General features: G+C 49.6%; 1 protein-coding gene across 1 annotated transcript in view; it reads left to right on the top strand.

The window, feature by feature from the left end:
* myo3a (myosin IIIA) overlaps positions 1 to 17,910 on the top strand; it is a 683,164-nt gene that overhangs the window by 367,414 nt on the left and 297,840 nt on the right. Inside the window, exon 12 of the mRNA XM_072508449.1 lies at positions 6,334 to 6,438. Within this exon, the coding sequence (XP_072364550.1) occupies positions 6,334 to 6,438 (105 nt within the window). The remainder of the gene's footprint in view (positions 1 to 6,333; positions 6,439 to 17,910) is intronic.

The following is a 17,910-nucleotide window of genomic DNA, read 5'->3' as shown; positions in this document are numbered from 1 at the left end:
ATCCCAAGGAGGAGGAAACATGCTAAGGGGAGGACAAGGCATCCATGGCTGACGAGGGATGTCAAGGACAGCATAAAGGTTAAAGAAAAAGCATACAAAGTGGCAAAGATTAGTGGGAAACCAGAGGATTGGGAAGCCTTTAAAAGCGAGCGGAGGACAACTAAAAAAAGCAATAAGGGGGGAGAAGATGAAGTACGAGTGCAAGCTATCTAGTAATGTAAAGGAAGATAGGAAGAGATTTTTTCAATATATGAAAGGTAAGAGAGAGGCAAAAATAGACATTGGACCACTAGAAAATGTGGCTGGATAGGTAATAATAGGAAACAAAGAAATGGCAGACGACCTGAATAGTTACTTTGCATCAGTCTTCACGGTAGAAGACACCAGTGGGATGCCAGAGCTCCAGGAGAACCAGGGGGCAGAGGTGAGTGCAGTGGCCATCACTAAGGAGAAGGTTCTGGGGAAACTGAAAGGTCTGGAGGTGGATAAGTCAACTGGACTGGATGGACTGCACCCCAGGGTCCTAAAAGAGATAGCTGAGGAAATTGTGGAGGCATTAGTGATGATCTTTCAGGAATCACAGGAGGCAGGAAGGGTCCCAGAGGACTGGAAGGTGGCGAATGTAACACCACTATTTAAGAAGGGAGAGAGGCAGAAGACTGCAAATTATAGGCCGGTTAGCCTGACTTTGGTCATTGGTAAGATTTTAGAGTCTGTTATTAAAGATGAGATACCGAAGCACTTGGAAGTGCATGGTAAAATAGGACTGAATCAGCACGGCTTTGTCAAAGGGAGGTCATGTCAAACAAATCTGTTAGAGTTCTTTGAGGAGGTAACATGCAAGTTAGACAAAGGAGAACCAGTGGACATGATTTATTTAGATTTCCAGAAGGCCTTTGACAAGGTGCCGCATAGGAGACTGTTAAATAAGTTAAGAGCTCATGGTGTTCAGGGTAAGATCCTGGCATGGATAGAGGACTGGCTGACTGGCAGAAGGCAAAGAGTGGGGATAAAGGGGTCTTTTTCAGGATGGCAGACGATGACTAGTCTGTGCTGGGACCACAGCTTTTCACAATATACATTAATGATCTGGAAGAAGATACTGAAGGCACTGTTGCTAAGTTTGCAGATGATACAAAGATCTGTAGAGGGACAGGTAGTATTGAGGAAGCAAGAGGGCTGCAGAAGGACTTGTACAAGCTAGGAGAGTGGGCAATGAAGTGGCAAATAAAATACAATGTGGAAAAGTGTGAGGTTATGCACTTTGGAAGGAGGAATCTAGGCATAGACTATTTTCTAAATGGGGAAATGCTTCAGAAAGCAGAAGCACAAAGGACTTCGGAGTCCTTCTTCACGATTTTCTTAAGGTTAATGTGCCAGTCGGCATTTAAGAAGGCAAATTCAATGTTAACATTCATGTCAAGAGGGCTAGAATACAAGACCAGGGATGTGCATCTGAGGCTGTATAAGGCTCTTGTCAGACCCCATTTGGACTATTGTGAGCAGTTTTGAGCCCCATATCTAAGGAAGGATGTGCTGGCCTTGGAAAGGGTCCAGAGGAGGTTCACAAGAATGATCCCTGGAATGAAGAACTTGTCATATGAGGAACGTTTGAGGACTCTGGGTCTGTACTCGTTGGAGTTTAGAAGGATGAGAGGGGATCATATTGAAACGTACAAGATACTGTGAGGCCTGAATGGAGTGGACGTGGAGAGGATGTTTCCACTTGTAGGAAAAACTAGAACCAGAGGACACCATCTCAGATTAAAGGGACGATCTTATAAAACAGAGATGAGGAGGAATTTCTTCAGCTAGAGGGTGGTGAATCTGTGGAACTCTTTGCCGCAGAAGGCTGTGGAGGCCAGTTCACTGAGTGTCTTTAAGACAGAGATAGATAGGTTCTTGATTAATAAGGCGTTCAAGGGTTATGGGGAGAAGGCAGGAGAATGGGGATGAGAAAATATCAGCCATGATTGATTGGCGGAGCAGACTCGATGGGCCAAGTGGCCTAATTCTGCTCCTATGTCTTATGGTCTTATGGTCTAAGATCAAAATACTGTGAATGCAGGAGATCCGAAATAAAAACTGGAAATGCTGGGAACACCCAGCATGGTTGCCTGTGCACCTTTGTCACATCATTGGTGACATTGGTGATTGTAACTCTGATCAGGTCTTATTAGCACTGTTAAAATAATCTTGGGAGGGTTGAGAGCTATTTCCACAATATCTTTTATTGTGAGACCAGCTGGTGTTCTGTCTCAGTAAGAGGAACTTTAACCCTGTTTCTCTGCACAGTGCTGGTGGGAAGGGAGTTTTGCGATTTTGACCCAGCGATAGCGAATAAACAGCGATACATTTCCAAGTCAAGATGATATATGTCTTGGAGGGGAACTTGCAGCTAGTGGGGTTCCCATGCATCTCCTGCCCTTGTTCTTCTAGATGGTAAAGATGACAGGTTTTCAAGGCGCTGTCAAAGAAAGCTTTGTCTTGCTGCACAGCATGTTGTAAGTCGTACACATTGCAGCCTGGCGTGTGAGTGAATGGTTGAATGTACCATTCAACCGAGCAGCATTGTCCTGAACAGTGTTGAGCTTCTTAGAGTTGCCCTCATCCAGGCCAGTGAAGGGAATTCTGTCACAGTCCTAATTGGTGTTTTGTTTTAGTGCTGACAAGGTAATTTGTTGCCCACCCCTAATTGCCCTTGAACTGTGTGGCTTGCTAGGCAGTTCAGAGTCAATGACATTGTTGGAGGTCTGGAGTCTCCTACAGGCCAGACCAGGTAAGGGTCACTTTGCCATGGGAAATGCTGACGATGCCTTGTGAGTTTGATGGTGGGATGGGGTTTTTGTGGGAATGATTGAGCCTTGACGCACGCCCCTCCGAGTCTGTTACTGCCACCACCAGCTGGAATATTGCCTCCAGCCAGACATCTGCTGGACAGCCTGGAACCCAGATTACCCAGCACTTTAGACAAACAACTCTTGGAAAGTGCGAGTGAGTGCTCCCTCTGCTCTCTCGTTGCTGTGCGGACCACTTAGCACATTGCACAGACACAAAGGATGTAGGCCGGAAGAAATGGGAACAAAACGCATCCTGAGAAGACCTTAGCAGGGCAGGGGATGGCAATTCCAGGATTGTTGGTGACACTTAAGCTACCTGTGAATCAGATGATTTTTTACAAAAATTAATGTTGCTCTTATGATCACTATTACTGACCATGAAACTAACTAGTTTAAATTGAATTACATTCAGGTGCCACCAGCTTCCATGGTGGGGTTTGAACCCATGTTCCTATAGCATTAGCCTAAGCCTATGGCTTACTAGCCCAGTAAAATTGCCACTACACCATCATCTCCTCAACACAAGATAGTCAGCCTCTGATCACCTCTTGTAGACACAACATTGCTTCCATTAAGTTTTTGGTCAATGGTAACACCCAGGAAGTTAATGATGGCATGCTGTCATTGAACGTCGAGGTATGGTTGATAGATTCCCTCTTGTTGGAGATGGTCATTGCATGGCACTTGTTTAATGTGAATGGTATTTGCCACGTCTCAACCTTACCCAGAATGGACATGGCACGTTTCATTATTTGAGAAGTTGTGAATTGAACTGAACACTGCAATTGTCTAAATAGCATTGATGTGAAGATGCCGGCGTTGGACTGGCGTGAGCACAGTAAGAAGTCTTACAACTTACAAACAGGAGTCAATCTGCAGCTGCAGCAGCTCCTATTATATCGTGGAGGTAGGCAGTAATGCCAGCAAAATCATCTTTCACAAAATCTCCATGGTCAATACACCCTTCTTCATCTTTAACCAGTTTCCTTTGAAAGCGATATCTGACACGTAAACAGGTGAATCTGAGGAAGGAGCTGTGCTCCAAATGCCAGTGATTCAAAACAAACCTATTGGACTTTAACCTGGTGTTGTAAGACTTCTTATTATCTAAATAGTAGAGGAGAAGGATCACATGAGGGAAGATGTGGTAAACAAAAGAATGGAAAAGGTAACAGATAAAGGTAACAATAAGGTTAAATACAACCAGAGTGTGGCAGGAAAGGACAGAGTGTACAAATATAAGAGTATACCAGCAGATGAGGCCAGAGTTTGCAAAAATAGTAAAAAGCCAGAACTAAGGCTCTCTACCGGAAGGTGCGTAGCGTCCGTAACAAAATAGATGAATTGTCACCACAAATAGAAATAAGTGCATACGACGGAGACGAGGCTGGCTGCAAGGTGACCAAGGCTTGGAATTGAATATAGAAGAGTACGTGGCATTTCAGAAGGACGGGAAGCAAGGAAAAGATAGTAGGGTAGCTCTGTTAATTAAGGATGGTATTGGTATAACAGTGAGAGGTGACCTCAGTTCTAAAGATCAAGATGTAGAATCAGTTTGGGTAGAGATAAGAAGTCGCTAATGTAAGAAGTCACTAGTAGGAGTAGTTTATAGGTTCCCCTAAAAGAAACTAAGCTGGAAGACAGAGTATACTGGAAGAAACAACGGGGGCTTGTAAGAATGGGTGATTTTAATCAACAGACGGATTGTACAAATCAAATTAGCAAAGATAGCCTGGAAGATTAATTTATAGTGTGTATTCAGGACAATTTCTTGCACATTCTAGGGCAAAGCAGGCATCAGGCTATTCTGGACCTGGGGCGAAATTCTCCTACCCGCCCCGCCACATTTCTGCGCCGACCGGCCGGCGGGAGTCTCCGTAACACCGGCCGGTCAATGGGGTTTCCCATTGTGGGGCAGCGGGAAACCCCCGGTTCCGGCAAAACGGAGACTCCCGCCGGCGGAGAATGACGCCCCTGGTGGTGTACAATGAGAAGCAATCAATTAATTAGTAAGGCAGCCTCTAGATAATAGTGATCATAACATGATTTATTTCCTATAGGTTTCAGCCAGGTCAGTTTCCCCATGACAACCAAATCACACAGGCGTGTCTTCAGGCAGAGTTTAGTACGATTTCACCATCCCCTATTCAAGCACATTGTGCTTTATCTTAAATCAAAGAGACAGTTTAAAACATAATCACCTTATAAAGTGTTGTATTCAATACAATAAAAGTCCACAAGAGGACTTTACAAAATTAACAGAATTTAAACAGTTGGGTATGCCTTTATCATCTCCAGAGCTGAGGTTTTATCCTTGTTATACCTTGCTCTCATGGTTGATACGACTCAATAGTTTGCTAGGTCAGTCTTCAGAAATATTATAGGAAGCCCTTGATAGTCCATATGGCTGTCCATATGGGCAGCACGGTAGCATAGTGGATAGCACAATTGCTTCACAGCTCCAGGGTCCCAGGTTCGATTCCGGCTTGGGTCACTGTCTGTGCGGAGTCTGCACGTCCTCCCCGTGTGTGCGTGGGTTTCCTCCGGGTGCTCCGGTTTCCTCCCACAGTCCAAAGATGTGCAGGTTAGATGGATTGGCCATGATAAATTGCCCTGAATGTCCAAAGTTGCCCTTAGGGTTGGGTGGGGTTGCTGGGTTATGGGGATAGGGTGTGGAGATGTTGACCTTGGGTAGGGTGCACTTCTCCAAGAGCCGGTGCAGACTCGATGGGCCGAATGCCCTCCTTCTGCACTGTAAATTCTATGATTCTATATTTCCCAAGAGTGGCTGCACTTGGACAGAAGAGCATCTAGAAAGACCAAATGATGTGTTGGGAATGCGGTGCAACATCCCAGGTCCCTGTCACCTTAACCACACAGCACCCACCCCCCCCCCCCCCCACCCCCCCCGCCCACATTGTGCCTCCTGGATGGTGAGTTTAAAATCAACTTTTATGTGTTCATTCCCTAATGAGCTAGTAATCTGGTGTCCACGTTTACTGGAATTATGCAGTAATGTTAGCATAGAGGAATGCTTCTGTATTCCTAGACCTCGTGAGATCAAGAAGCATGAATCTGTCTTTCTTCAGTAATGGGAATAAAGAAGCTAGTATTATCTTCAGAAACCACGCAGAACAAACACATTCGAATTATGTAGTTAAGGGGTTTGCTGGATATTCACAAGCAGAAAGGAATAGAAAGACCGCTAATAGGGTTATAAGGGAGGAGTTTCATAACACAGCATATAAATACTGTCACAGATCCGTTGAGCCAAATGGCCTCTTTCTGTGCTGTACATTTGATATATTTACTGAAGATGTTGGCATCAGTTTTATTTTAAACATATTTGCATCAATACCTTTATTAATAGCCAATCAGCTAATCAACTGCATGTTGCAAAGATCATTCAATTTCTAGTATCAGCAGTGTAAACACATTACTAATAATTATTCTGTTATTATGTCAAAGCTAATTTCTGTTTTGTTGTTAACAGCATTCCAAGCAGTACATTGGTGCGAAGCGTACTGCCAATCCACCCCACATCTTTGCTGTGGCAGACATTGCCTACCAGGCTATGGTCACTTACAACTCAGATCAGGTACCTATGAATCCACAACAAATGCCACGTTGGTGGGTGTGGTAGTAGAGGTATTACGGTACCTAATAGGCTGGAGCACCATTGGTGGAAACTGTATGCTTTCTATTGGTTAAGATGTATGGTAGCTCCGCCCTTCTAGGCGGGGATAAGAGCCCGTGCCTTCATTCTGTACCTGAGCTGCTGCGGGAAATATCTAGCTTATTAAAGCCTTCAGTTGGACTCCAACCTCGCTTTAGTCGTCATTGATCGTGCATCAATTTAATAAGCTAGGGGCTGGTTTAGCACACTGGGCTAAATCGCTGGCTTTTAAAGCAGACCAAGGCAGGCCAGCAGCACGGTTCAATTCCCGTACCAGCCTCCCTGAACAGGCGTTGAAATGTGGCGAGTAGGGGCTTTTCACAGTAACTTCATTGAAGCCTACTCGTGACAATAAGCGATTTTCATTTTTCAGCTAGTTTTTTTAAAAAAGGATCGAGCTCCGAATCAAGCCGGAGTGTCTGCAACTCAGCCCCCACGCGGCGAACTCAGCGGCAATCTTCAAGCACTGGCTGGCGTGCTTTAAAGGGTATCTCAGGACAGCAGAAAACACACCCACAGGGTAGCAGAAAATGCAAGTCCTGCACTCAAGGGTGAGCCCGGAGATTTACACCCTCATCGAGGAAACGAAAGACTTTGATGCAGCAATAGAGCTGCTAAAAGGACATTATATTCGCCCGGTAAACCAGGTCTACGCCCGGCACCTGCTAGCAATGAGGCGACAAACCCCTGGGGAATCGCTGGAAGAATTCTACCGTGCACTCCTGATGTTGGGGAGAAACTGCAGCTGCCCGCATGTTTCGGCGAGCGACCACACTGAACTCTTGGTCCGGGACGCTTTCGTGGCAGGTATGCTATCCTCACAAATCTGCCAGCAACTGCCAGAAAAAGACACTCTAGGTCTCAAGGAGGCACGGGCCCTTGCAGGCTCCCTGTACGTGGCCTCCAGAAACGCCCGCGCTTATGTTCCCGACCACGCGGCAGCTCCCTGGGCAGCGTGGAACCCCTCCGCAGCTGACCCGAGACATTCCCCATCCCCCCACAAGCCTGCGCTGCAAGGCGGCCTGGCAACCCCGGGGGGCCCCGCTGCTACTTTTGCGGGCAGGCCAGCACCCCCGCCAGCGCTACCCGGCCCGCGCATCCACCTGCAAGGGATGCGGCAAAAAGGGCCATTTTGTGGGGGTATGTCAGGCCCGTGCGGTTGCCGCGGTCTCTGGCGGCGAATGCGGACCGCCACCACAAACCTCTCCACGGTTCCCGTGCGGCCAGCGGTTGCTGCCGTCTTCCTACTCCAGGGCCACGTGCGGAGGCCGGGCGCCGCCATCTTGTCCCGCAGATGCCACGTTAGAGGGATGGGCGCCGCCATTTTGCGCACCCCCAGCCATGTGCGACCGATGGGAGCCGCCATCTTGGATGAACCCCCAGGACCCCAGCTCGGCTGACCACACACTGCGCGAAGAGAACACTCAACTGCTGCGATTAGCCTCGGTGACTCTGGATCAGTCCCGGCCTTGAACACTCTCAACTGCTACAATGACTGTATTCATCAACGGGCACGAGAAGTCCTGCCTAATCGACTCTGGGAGCACGGAGAGCTTCATACACCCCGACATGGTAAGGCGCTGTTCTCTCCTCATCCACCCCGTTAATCAAAAAATCTCCCTGGCCTCCGGTTCACACTCAGTGGAGATAAAGGGGTTTTATGTCGCAAACCTCACAGTCCAGGGAAGGGAATTCAAAAATTTCCATCTCTACGTCCTTCCCCACCTCTGCTGGCTACACTCCTAGGTTTAGGATTCCAGTGTAACCTCCAAAGTCTAACCTTCAAATTCGGCGGCCCTATACCCCCCTCATTGTCTGCGGCCTCGCGACTCTTAAGGTCGACCCGCCTTCCCTGTTTGCGAACCTCACCCCGGATTGCAATCCCGTCGCCACGAGGAGCAGACGGTACAGTGCCCAGGACCGGATCTTTATTAGGTCAGAGGTCCAAAGGCTACTGAGGGAAGGAGTCATTGAAGCCAGTAACAGCCCCTGGAGAGCTCAAGTAGTGGTGGTAAAGACCGGGGAGAAGCATAGGATGGTCATCGACTACAGTCAGACCATCAACAGGTTTACGCGGCTGGACGCGTACCCTCTCCCCCGCATATCCGACCTGGTAAACAGGATCGCACATTACAAGGTCTTCTCCACGTTGGACCTTAGGTCCGCCTACCACCAGCTCCCCATCTACACTAGTGACCGCAAATACACTGCCTTCGAGGCAGATGGGCGACTCTACCACTTCTTAAGGGTTCCCTTTGGTGTCACCAACGTGGTCTCGGTCTTCCAGCGCAAGATGGATCAAATGGTTGACCGGTACGGTTTACGGGCAACATCCCTGTATCTCGATAATGTCACCATCTGTGGCCACGACCAGCAGGACCACGGCACCAACCTCCGAAAATTCCTCCAGACTGCAAAAATCCTTAACCTTACATACAACAAGGATAAATGCGTGTTCAGCACTGACCGCCTAGCCATCCTTGGCTACGTAGTGCGAAATGGAGTTATAGGCCCCGCCCTGAATGCATGCGCCCCCTTATGGAGTTCCCCCTCCCTCACTGCTCCAAGGCCCTGAAGCACTGCCTAGGATTTTTCAGTTACTACGCCCAGTGGGTCCCCAACTATGCGGACAAGGCCCGTCCCCTGATCCAATCCACAGCTTTTCCCTGTCCATAGAGACCCGCCAGGCCTTCAGCCGCATCAAAGCAGACATTGCAAAGGCCACGATGCACGCCATCGACGAGTCCCTCCCCTTCCAGGTCGAGAGCGACGCGTCTGACGTAGCTCTGGCAGCCATCCTCAACGAAGCGGGCGGGCCCGTGTATCGTCCCGGGAAGCTAAATGAGCCTCCTGATGCCCTGTCCCGCGGCACAAGTGCCACTGCACAAGTGGACCGTCTCCGAGCCCTCCACGAGGACCTCTGCCACCCGGGGGTCACTCGCTTTTTCCCGCAACCTGCCCTACTCCATCGAGGAGGTCAGGACAGCCACCAGGGACTGCCAAATCTGCGCGGAGTGCAAACCGCACTTCTACCGGCCAGAGAGGGCGCAACTGATAAAAGCTTCCCGTCCCTTTGAACGCCTCAGCATGGACTTCAAAGGCCCCCACCCCTCCACCGACCGCAGCACGTACTTCCTGAACGTGATTGACGAGTACTCCCGGTTCCCATTCGCCATAACCTGCCCAGACATGACCGCAACCACCTTCATCAAGGCCCTCCATAGTATCTTTGCACTGTTCGGGTTCCCCTTTATGAGCGACGAACTGCGCCAATTCCTGCTCAGCAAGGGCATCGCCTCGAGCAGGACGACCAGTTACAACCCCCGGGGTAACGGGCAGGTAGAGGGGGAGAACGGAACGGTCTGAAAGACTGTCCTACTAGCCCTACGGTCCAGGAATCTCCCGGTCTCCCGCTGGCAGGAAGCCCTCCACTCCATCCGGTCACTGCTTTGTACCACCACCAACCAGACACCTCACGAACATGTCCTTGTCTTCCCCACGAAGTCCTCCTCTGGGACCTCGCTCCCGACCTGGCTGGCAGCACCCGGACCCATCCTGCTCGGAAAACGCATGCGGGCGCACAAGTCGGACCCGTTGGTCGAGAGGGTCCATCTTCTCCACGCTAACCCCCAGTATGCCTACATAGCGTACCCTGACGGCTGACAAGATACGGTCTCCCTACGAGGCCTGGCGCCCGCCGGAGCCCCACGCACACCACAGCCACCAGCCCCACCCTCCCCTCCACCAGGGCACCTTACAGGAGGATCGGTCCTTCCGCCGACCCCATCCAGGCCCCCCCCCCACCCACCGACACACCCCACAGGCGCTCCCTTCCCAGGTCAACCGTTTTCCCCACCAGCGACGTCTAGGGGCGCCAAAGCTGCCATGGAGATCGAAGCCACGCTCCCGGAGTCACAGACGCCCGGAGTCACCACCGAAGCTCCGACGATCACAGAGGACGACTAGGGCCCCCGATAAACTGATTGCTTAATTTTAAATTGTAAACTGTAAATTTAAATCATCAATTGTAAATAGCTATCAGAATTGTAAATAGTTACAAAACGCTTACGGAGGTATTACGGTACCTCCAGAACTAATTCTACCACGTTGTCATGTTTGTAGTATCAGGCCACCACCACCGCCGGACTCTTTTTTAACAGTGGGTGAATGTGGTAGTAGAGGTATTACGGTATCTGATAGGCTGGAACACCATTGGTGGAAACTGTATGCGTTCTATTGGTTAAGATGTATGGTAGCTCCGCCCTGCTAGGCAGGGTATAAGAGCCCGTGCTGCCGCAGCAGCCTTCAGTCTGTACCTGAGCTGCTGGGGGAAACATCTAGCTTATTATAGCCTTCAGTTGGACTACAACCTCGCTTTAGTGGTCATTGATCGTGCATCAGTTTTAGAAACGAAAATTTGAGACAAAATTACTAATCACTCGGTCAAATGCAGGTTAACGAACGAAAGTCATCATATATTTGTAATGTAGAAAACATATGTAACTAACGTGCTTGAGCTTTTTGATGAGGTAACAGAGAGTGTTGATGACTAATCGGTGGTATAGCTCTCCCAATTTTGGCATAAGCCGCCAGATGTTTGTAAGGAGGACTTTATAAGGGTGACTGGGCTGGGTTTGCCATTATCATTTCCAGTGCCTGGGTTGATGCTGGGATGCTGGGTGACTTGTCCAGTTTCATTCCTTTTGTAAACTTTGTAGTTGTTTGAATTTATTGCCCATCCCTAATTGTCCATGAGGGGGCAGTTAAGAGTCAACTACATTGCTGTCTGGTGTCACATGTAGGCCATACCATGTATGGACGGCAGATTTCCTTCTCAAAAGGACATTAGTGAGCCAGATGGGTTTTTATGACAATTGACAATGGTTTCATGGTCATCATGAGACTTTTAATTCCAGATTTTTATTGAATTCAAATTTCACCATCTGCAGTGGTGGGATTTGAAGCTTGATCCCCAGAGCATTACTCTGGGTCTCTGGTTTACTAGTCCAATGACAATACTACCATGCCACCACCTGCCCATGAATCTGACTAAATAGCTTGTTAGCCCATTTCAGAGGGTATTTAAGAGTCAACCATTTTGCTGTGTGCCTGGAGTCCATGGAGTCACATGTAGGCCAGACCAGATAAGGACAGCAGATTTCCTTCCCTCAAGAGCATTCGTGAAGCTGATGAGTTTTTGCAACAATAATTTCATGGTCACTATTGCTGAGTTTTTTTACTTGTTTTTAATTCCAAATTTTTATTAATTACCCACTTCCCCAGATCATTAGCCTGCGTCTCTGGATTACTAGTCTGGCAAGATTACCACTACCCCACCAACTCATTGATGTGCATAGTCTTTCAAAATGGTAGAACAGTTGGTTCATAAAGCATACAAAATCCTGGGATTTAACAATAGGGGTACAAAAGCAAGGAAGTTATATTGAACCTGGCTAAATACTCGTTCAACCTCAACTGGAGTATTATGTCCAGTTCTGAGCACCACACTTTAGAAAGTATGTGAAAGAATTCGGGAGAATGCAGAAAATATTTAAGAGAATGGTACCTCAGATTTAAAAAGAAATCCAGGGGCTTCCGGGTGCGGCGGTGACCAGCTGAGTCGCACGTTTCGGCAGCTCCCTGTGAAACGGACTTTTGGGCTCTTGATAGGAGCGCCAACGGCAATTTTGACGGCTAAAAACACTGTGCGGTAAACCAGAAGGGAATCCCCCCTGGATACAGATGGCAGTTTAACATGGGGCCCTGAACAACAAGAGTTCTTGAAATGCTGTGTGGAAGAGCTCAAAAAGGAAATGAAGAAAGAGCTGTTGGCCCCGATACTACAGGCGATCGAAGGGCTAAAGGAGGAACAAAAGACCCAGGAGCGGGAGCTTCGGGTCATGAAGGCAAAGGCAGCCGAGAATGAGGACGATATACAGGGCCTGGTGGTGAAGACGGAGATGCAGGAGGCACATCAGAAACGATGTGTGGAAAGGTTGGAGGCACTGGAAAACAACGCAAGGAGGAACAACCTGAGGATTCTTGGTCTTCCTGAAGGTGTGGAGGGAGCGGACGTCGGGGCATATGTGAGCACGATGCTGCACTCGTTAATGGGAGCGGAGGCCCCGGCGGGTCCGTTGGAGGTGGAGGGAGCATTCGAGTGATGGCGCGAGGACCGAGAGCAGGAGAAATTCCCAGAGCCATAGTGGTGAGATTCCTCCGTTTTAAGGATAGAGAAATGGTCCTTAGATGGGCGAAGAAAACTCGGAGCAGTAAATGGAAGAACGCGGTGATCCGCGTTTATCAAGACTGGAGTGCGGAGGTGGCGAGAAGGAGGGCGAGCTTTAATCGGGCCAAGGCGGTGCTTCATAAAAAGAAGATAAAATTTGGAATGCTGCAACCGGCAAGACTGTGGGTCACATATCGAGGGAGGCACCACTACTTTGAGACGGCGGATGAAGCGTGGACTTTTATTGTGGAAGAAAAACTGGAATGAGCGGGTTATTAAAAAGAACGTTCGAACAAAGTGGTGGGGCGAATGTGGGGGGCAAAGAGGGGTTTTATGTACTAATCCTGCGATGTGGTAACTTTTCTCTCTCCCACAGGTGGTGATGGGGGGAGGAGGGGAGGTGGATGAGATGGGGCGTTGGCCATTGGGGGTGGGGCCAAGGGAGAAGCGCGGGCTTGGTTCCCGCGCTATGATAATCATGGCGGGAATAGAGAAGCAGGAAGGAGGGGGCGTCGCACGGTGCGAGCCGAGGTCACGGGGGGAAGCCGAGGTCAGCCAGAGTTTGCTGACTTCTGGGAGCAACATGGGGGGAGTAATTACGCTAGCGGGGGATCTAGCGGGGGGGGGTGGGAGGGGGGAATTACTGGGTTGCTGCTGCTGGGGAGAGGGGGGAGCTGGTATGGGAGAGGATGGGCGGGGGGGCACCGCCTGGGGGAGATACAGCTGCGTGGGAACCGGGTGAGGAGCTGGAAAAAGGTGATGGCTAATCGACAAGGGGAGGGGGTAGGAAGCCCCCCAACTCGGCTGATCACGTGGAACGTGAGAGGGCTGAACGGGCCGATAAAGAGGGCACGGGTACTCGCACACCTTAAGAAACTTAAGGCAGATGTGGTTATGTTACAGGAAACGCACCTGAAACTGATAGACCAGGTTAGGCTATGCAAAGGATGGGTGGGGCAGGTGTTCCATTCGGGGCTAGATGCGAAAAACAGGGGGGTGGCTATATTAGTGGGGAAGCGGGTAATGTTCGAGGCAAAGACTATAGTGGCGGATAACGGGGGCAGATACGTGATGGTGAGTGGCAAACTACAGGGGGAGACGGTGGTTTTGGTAAACGTATATGCCCCGAACTGGGATGATGCCAATTTTATGAGGCGGATGCTAGGACGCATTCCGGACCTAGAGATGGGAAAGCTGATAATGGGGGGAGATTTTAATACGGTGTTGGAACCAGGGCTGGATAGGTCGAAGTCCAGGACTGGAAGGAGGCCGGCAGCAGCCAAGGTACTTAAAGATTTTATGGAGCAGATGGGAGGTGTAGACCCGTGGAGATTTAGCAGACCTAGGAGTAAGGAGTTCTCGTTTTTCTCCTATGTCCATAAAGTCTACTCGCGAATAGACTTTTTTTTGCTGGTTAGGGCATTGATCCCGAAGGTGAGGGGAACGGAGTATACGGCTATAGCCATTTCGGATCACGCTCCACACTGGGTGGACTTGGAGATAGGGGAGGAAACAGGAGGGCGCCCACCCTGGAGAATGGACATGGGACTAATGGCAGATGAGGGGGTGTGTCTAAGGGTGAGGGGGTGCATTGAAAAGTACTTGGAACTCAATGATAATGGGGAGGTCCAGGTGGGAGTGATCTGGGAGGCGTTGAAGGCGGTGGTTAGAGGGGAGCTGATATCAATAAGGGCACATAAAGAGAAGCAGGAGAGTAAGGAACGGGAGCGGTTGCTGCAAGAACTTTTGAGGGTGGACAGACAATATGCGGAAGCACCGGAGGAGGGACTGTACAGGGAAAGGCAAAGGCTACATGTAGAATTTGACTTGCTGACTACAGGCACTGCAGAGGCATAATAGAGGAAGGCACAGGGTGTACAGTACGAATATGGGGAGAAGGCGAGCAGGTTGCTGGCACACCAATTGAGGAAAAGGGGAGCAGCGAGGGAAATAGGGGGAGTGAGGGATGAGGAAGGAGAGATGGAGCGGGGAGCGGAGAGAGTGAATGGAGTGTTCAAGACATTTTATAAAAAATTATATGAAGCTCAACCCCCGGATGGGAGGGAGAGAATGATGGGCTTCTTGGATCGGCTGGAATTTCCCAAGGTGGAAGAGCAGGAAAGGGTGGGACTGGGAGCACAGATCGAGGTAGAAGAAGTGGTGAAAGGAATTAGGAGCATGCAGGCGGGAAAGGCCCCGGGACCGGATGGATTCCCAGTCGAATTCTATAGAAAATATGTGGACTTGCTCACCCCGGTACTGACGAGGACCTTTAATGAGGCAAAGGAAAGGGGACAACTGCCCCCGACTATGTCTGAAGCAACGATATCGCTTCTCTTAAAGAAGGAAAAGGACCCGCTACAATGCGGGTCCTATAGATCTATTTCCCTCCTAAATGTAGATGCCAAGGTCCTGGCCAAGGTAATGGCAATGAGAATAGAGGAATGTATCCCGGGGGTGGTCCACGAGGACCAAACTGGGTTTGTGAAGGGGAGACAGCTGAACACGAATATACGGAGGTTGTCAGGGGTAATGATGATGGCCCCACCAGAGGGAGAAACGGAGATAGTAGTGGCGATGGATGCCGAGAAAACATTTGATAAAGTGGAGTGGGATTATTTGTGGGAGGTGTTGAGGAGATTTGGTTTTGGAGAGGGGCATGTTAGATGGGTGCAGCTGTTGTATAGGGCCCCAGTGGCGAGCGTGGTCACGAATGGACGGGGATCTGCATATTTTCGGCTCCATAGAGGGACAAGGCAGGGATGCCCTCTGTCCCCATTATTGTTTGCACTGGCGATTGAGCCCCTGGCGATAGCGTTGAGGGGTTCCAAGAAGTGGAGGGGAGTACTTAGGGGAGGAGAAGAGCACCGGGTATCTTTGTATGCGGACGATTTGCTACTATACGTGGCGGACCCGGCGGAGGGGATGCCAGAAATAATGCGGATACTTGGGGAGTTTGGGGATTTTTCAGGGTATAAATTGAACATGGGGAAAAGTGAGTTGTTTGTGGTGCATCCAGGGGAGCAGAGTAGAGAAATAGAGGACCTACCGTTGAGGAAGGTAACAAGGGACTTTTGTTACCTGGGGATCCAGATAGCTAAGAATTGGGGCACATTGCATAGGTTAAATTTAACGCGGTTGGTGGAACAGATGGAGGAGGATTTCAAGAGATGGGATATGGTATCCCTGTCAATGGCAGGGAGGGTGCAGGCGGTTAAGATGGTGGTCCTCCCGAGATTCCTCTTTGTGTTTCAGTGCCTCCCGGTGGTGATCACGAAGGCTTTTTTTAAAAGGATTGAAAAGAGCATCATGGGTTTTGTGTGGGCCAGGAAGACCCCGAGAGTGAGGAAGGGATTCTTACAGCGTAGCAGGGATAGGGGGGGGCTGGCACTACCGAGCCTAAGTGAGTATTATTGGGCCGCTAATATTTCAATGGTGAGTAAGTGGATGGGAGAGGAGGAGGGAGCGGCGTGGAAGAGATTAGAGAGGGCGTCCTGTAGGGGGACTAGCCTACAGGCCATGGTGACAGCCCCATTGCCGTTCTCACCGAGGAACTACACCACAAGCCCGGTGGTGGTGGCTACACTGAAGATTTGGGGACAGTGGAGACGGCATAGGGGAAAGACTGGAGCCTTGGGGGGGGTCCCCGATAAGAAACAACCATAGGTTTGCCCGGGGGGAATGGATGGGGGATATGGAATGTGGCAAAGAGCAGGAATAACGCAACTGAAAGATCTGTTTGTGGATGGGAAGTTCGCGAGTCTGGGAGCGCTGACCGAGAAATATGGGTTGCCCCAAGGGAATGCATTCAGGTATATGCAACTGAGGGCTTTTGCGAGGCAACAGGTGAGGGAATTCCCGCAGCTCCCGACACAAGAGATGCAGGACAGAGTGATCTCAAAGACATGGGTGGGGGATGGTAAGGTGTCAGATATATATAGGGAAATGAGGGACGAAGGGGAGACTATGGTAGATGAACTAAAAGGGAAATGGGAAGAAGAGCTGGGGGAGGAGATCGAGGAGGGGCTGTGGCAGATGCCCTAAGCAGGGTAAACTCGTCGTCCTCGTGTGCCAGGCTAAGCCTGATTCAGTTTAAGGTATTACACAGGGCACATATGACTGGAGCACGGCTCAGTAAATTTTTTGGGGTGGAGGATAGGTGTGCGAGGTGCTCGAGAAGCCCAGCGAATCATACCCATATGTTTTGGTCATGCCCGGCACTACAGGGGTTTTGGATGGGGGTGACAAAGGTGCTTTCAAAAGTAGTAGGAGTCCGGGTCGAACCAAGCTGGGGGTTGGCTATATTTGGGGTTGCACAAGAGCCGGGAGTGCAGGAGGCGAGAGAGGCCGATGTTTTGGCCTTTGCGTCCCTAGTAGCCCGGCGCAGGATATTGCTAATGTGGAAAGAAGCCAAGCCCCCGGGGGTGGAGACCTGGATAAATGACATGGCGGGGTTTATAAAGCTAGAGCGGATTAAGTTCGTCCTAAGGGGGTCGGCTCAAGGGTTCACCAGGCGGTGGCAACCGTTCGTCGAATACCTCGCAGAAAGATAGACGGAATGGGAAAAAAAAGAAGGCAGCAGCAGCAGCCCAGGATCGGGGGGGGGGGGGGGGGGGGGAGGAACCAGAAGGACTCTCAGGGTTGTTAATATATACTGTATAGTATGTATAGGTCGTTGCTACAGATAATTATATATTGGACTGTTAAATTATATTTTTGGAGAGTGTTACTTGTGACAAGGCAGTTGCCAATTAGGGCTAGTTTTCATTTTTGTTATTTATTATTTATTCATTTTTTGTTTATAAAATAGGTCATTGTTATTTGTGTTGTTATAATATTGTGTAAAGGATGCACAATGTACTGTGTTGGTTGACCAAAAATTTTCAATAAAATATTTAATTTAAAAAAAAGAACTCCTGCCTCCAAGCAGCAGGGACCTGGGTTCAATTCCAGCCTTGGGTGAATGGCTGTGAGGAGTTTGCATGTTCTTCCCTTGTCTGCGTGGGTTTGCTTCGGGTGCTCTGGTTTCCTTCCACAGTCCAAAGATGTGCAGGTTAGATAGATTAGCCATGAGCAATTGCCCCACATTGTCCAAACGGTTAGGTGGGGTTACTGGGTTACGGGGAAAGGGTGGGGGTGGGGGCCTAGGTAGGATGCTCTTTCAG

The sequence above is a fragment of the Scyliorhinus torazame genome, chromosome 6 (assembly GCF_047496885.1).
Source record: "Scyliorhinus torazame isolate Kashiwa2021f chromosome 6, sScyTor2.1, whole genome shotgun sequence".
Taxonomy (NCBI): Eukaryota; Metazoa; Chordata; class Chondrichthyes; order Carcharhiniformes; family Scyliorhinidae; genus Scyliorhinus; species Scyliorhinus torazame.
This window is presented reverse-complemented; position numbering and strand designations above follow the sequence as displayed.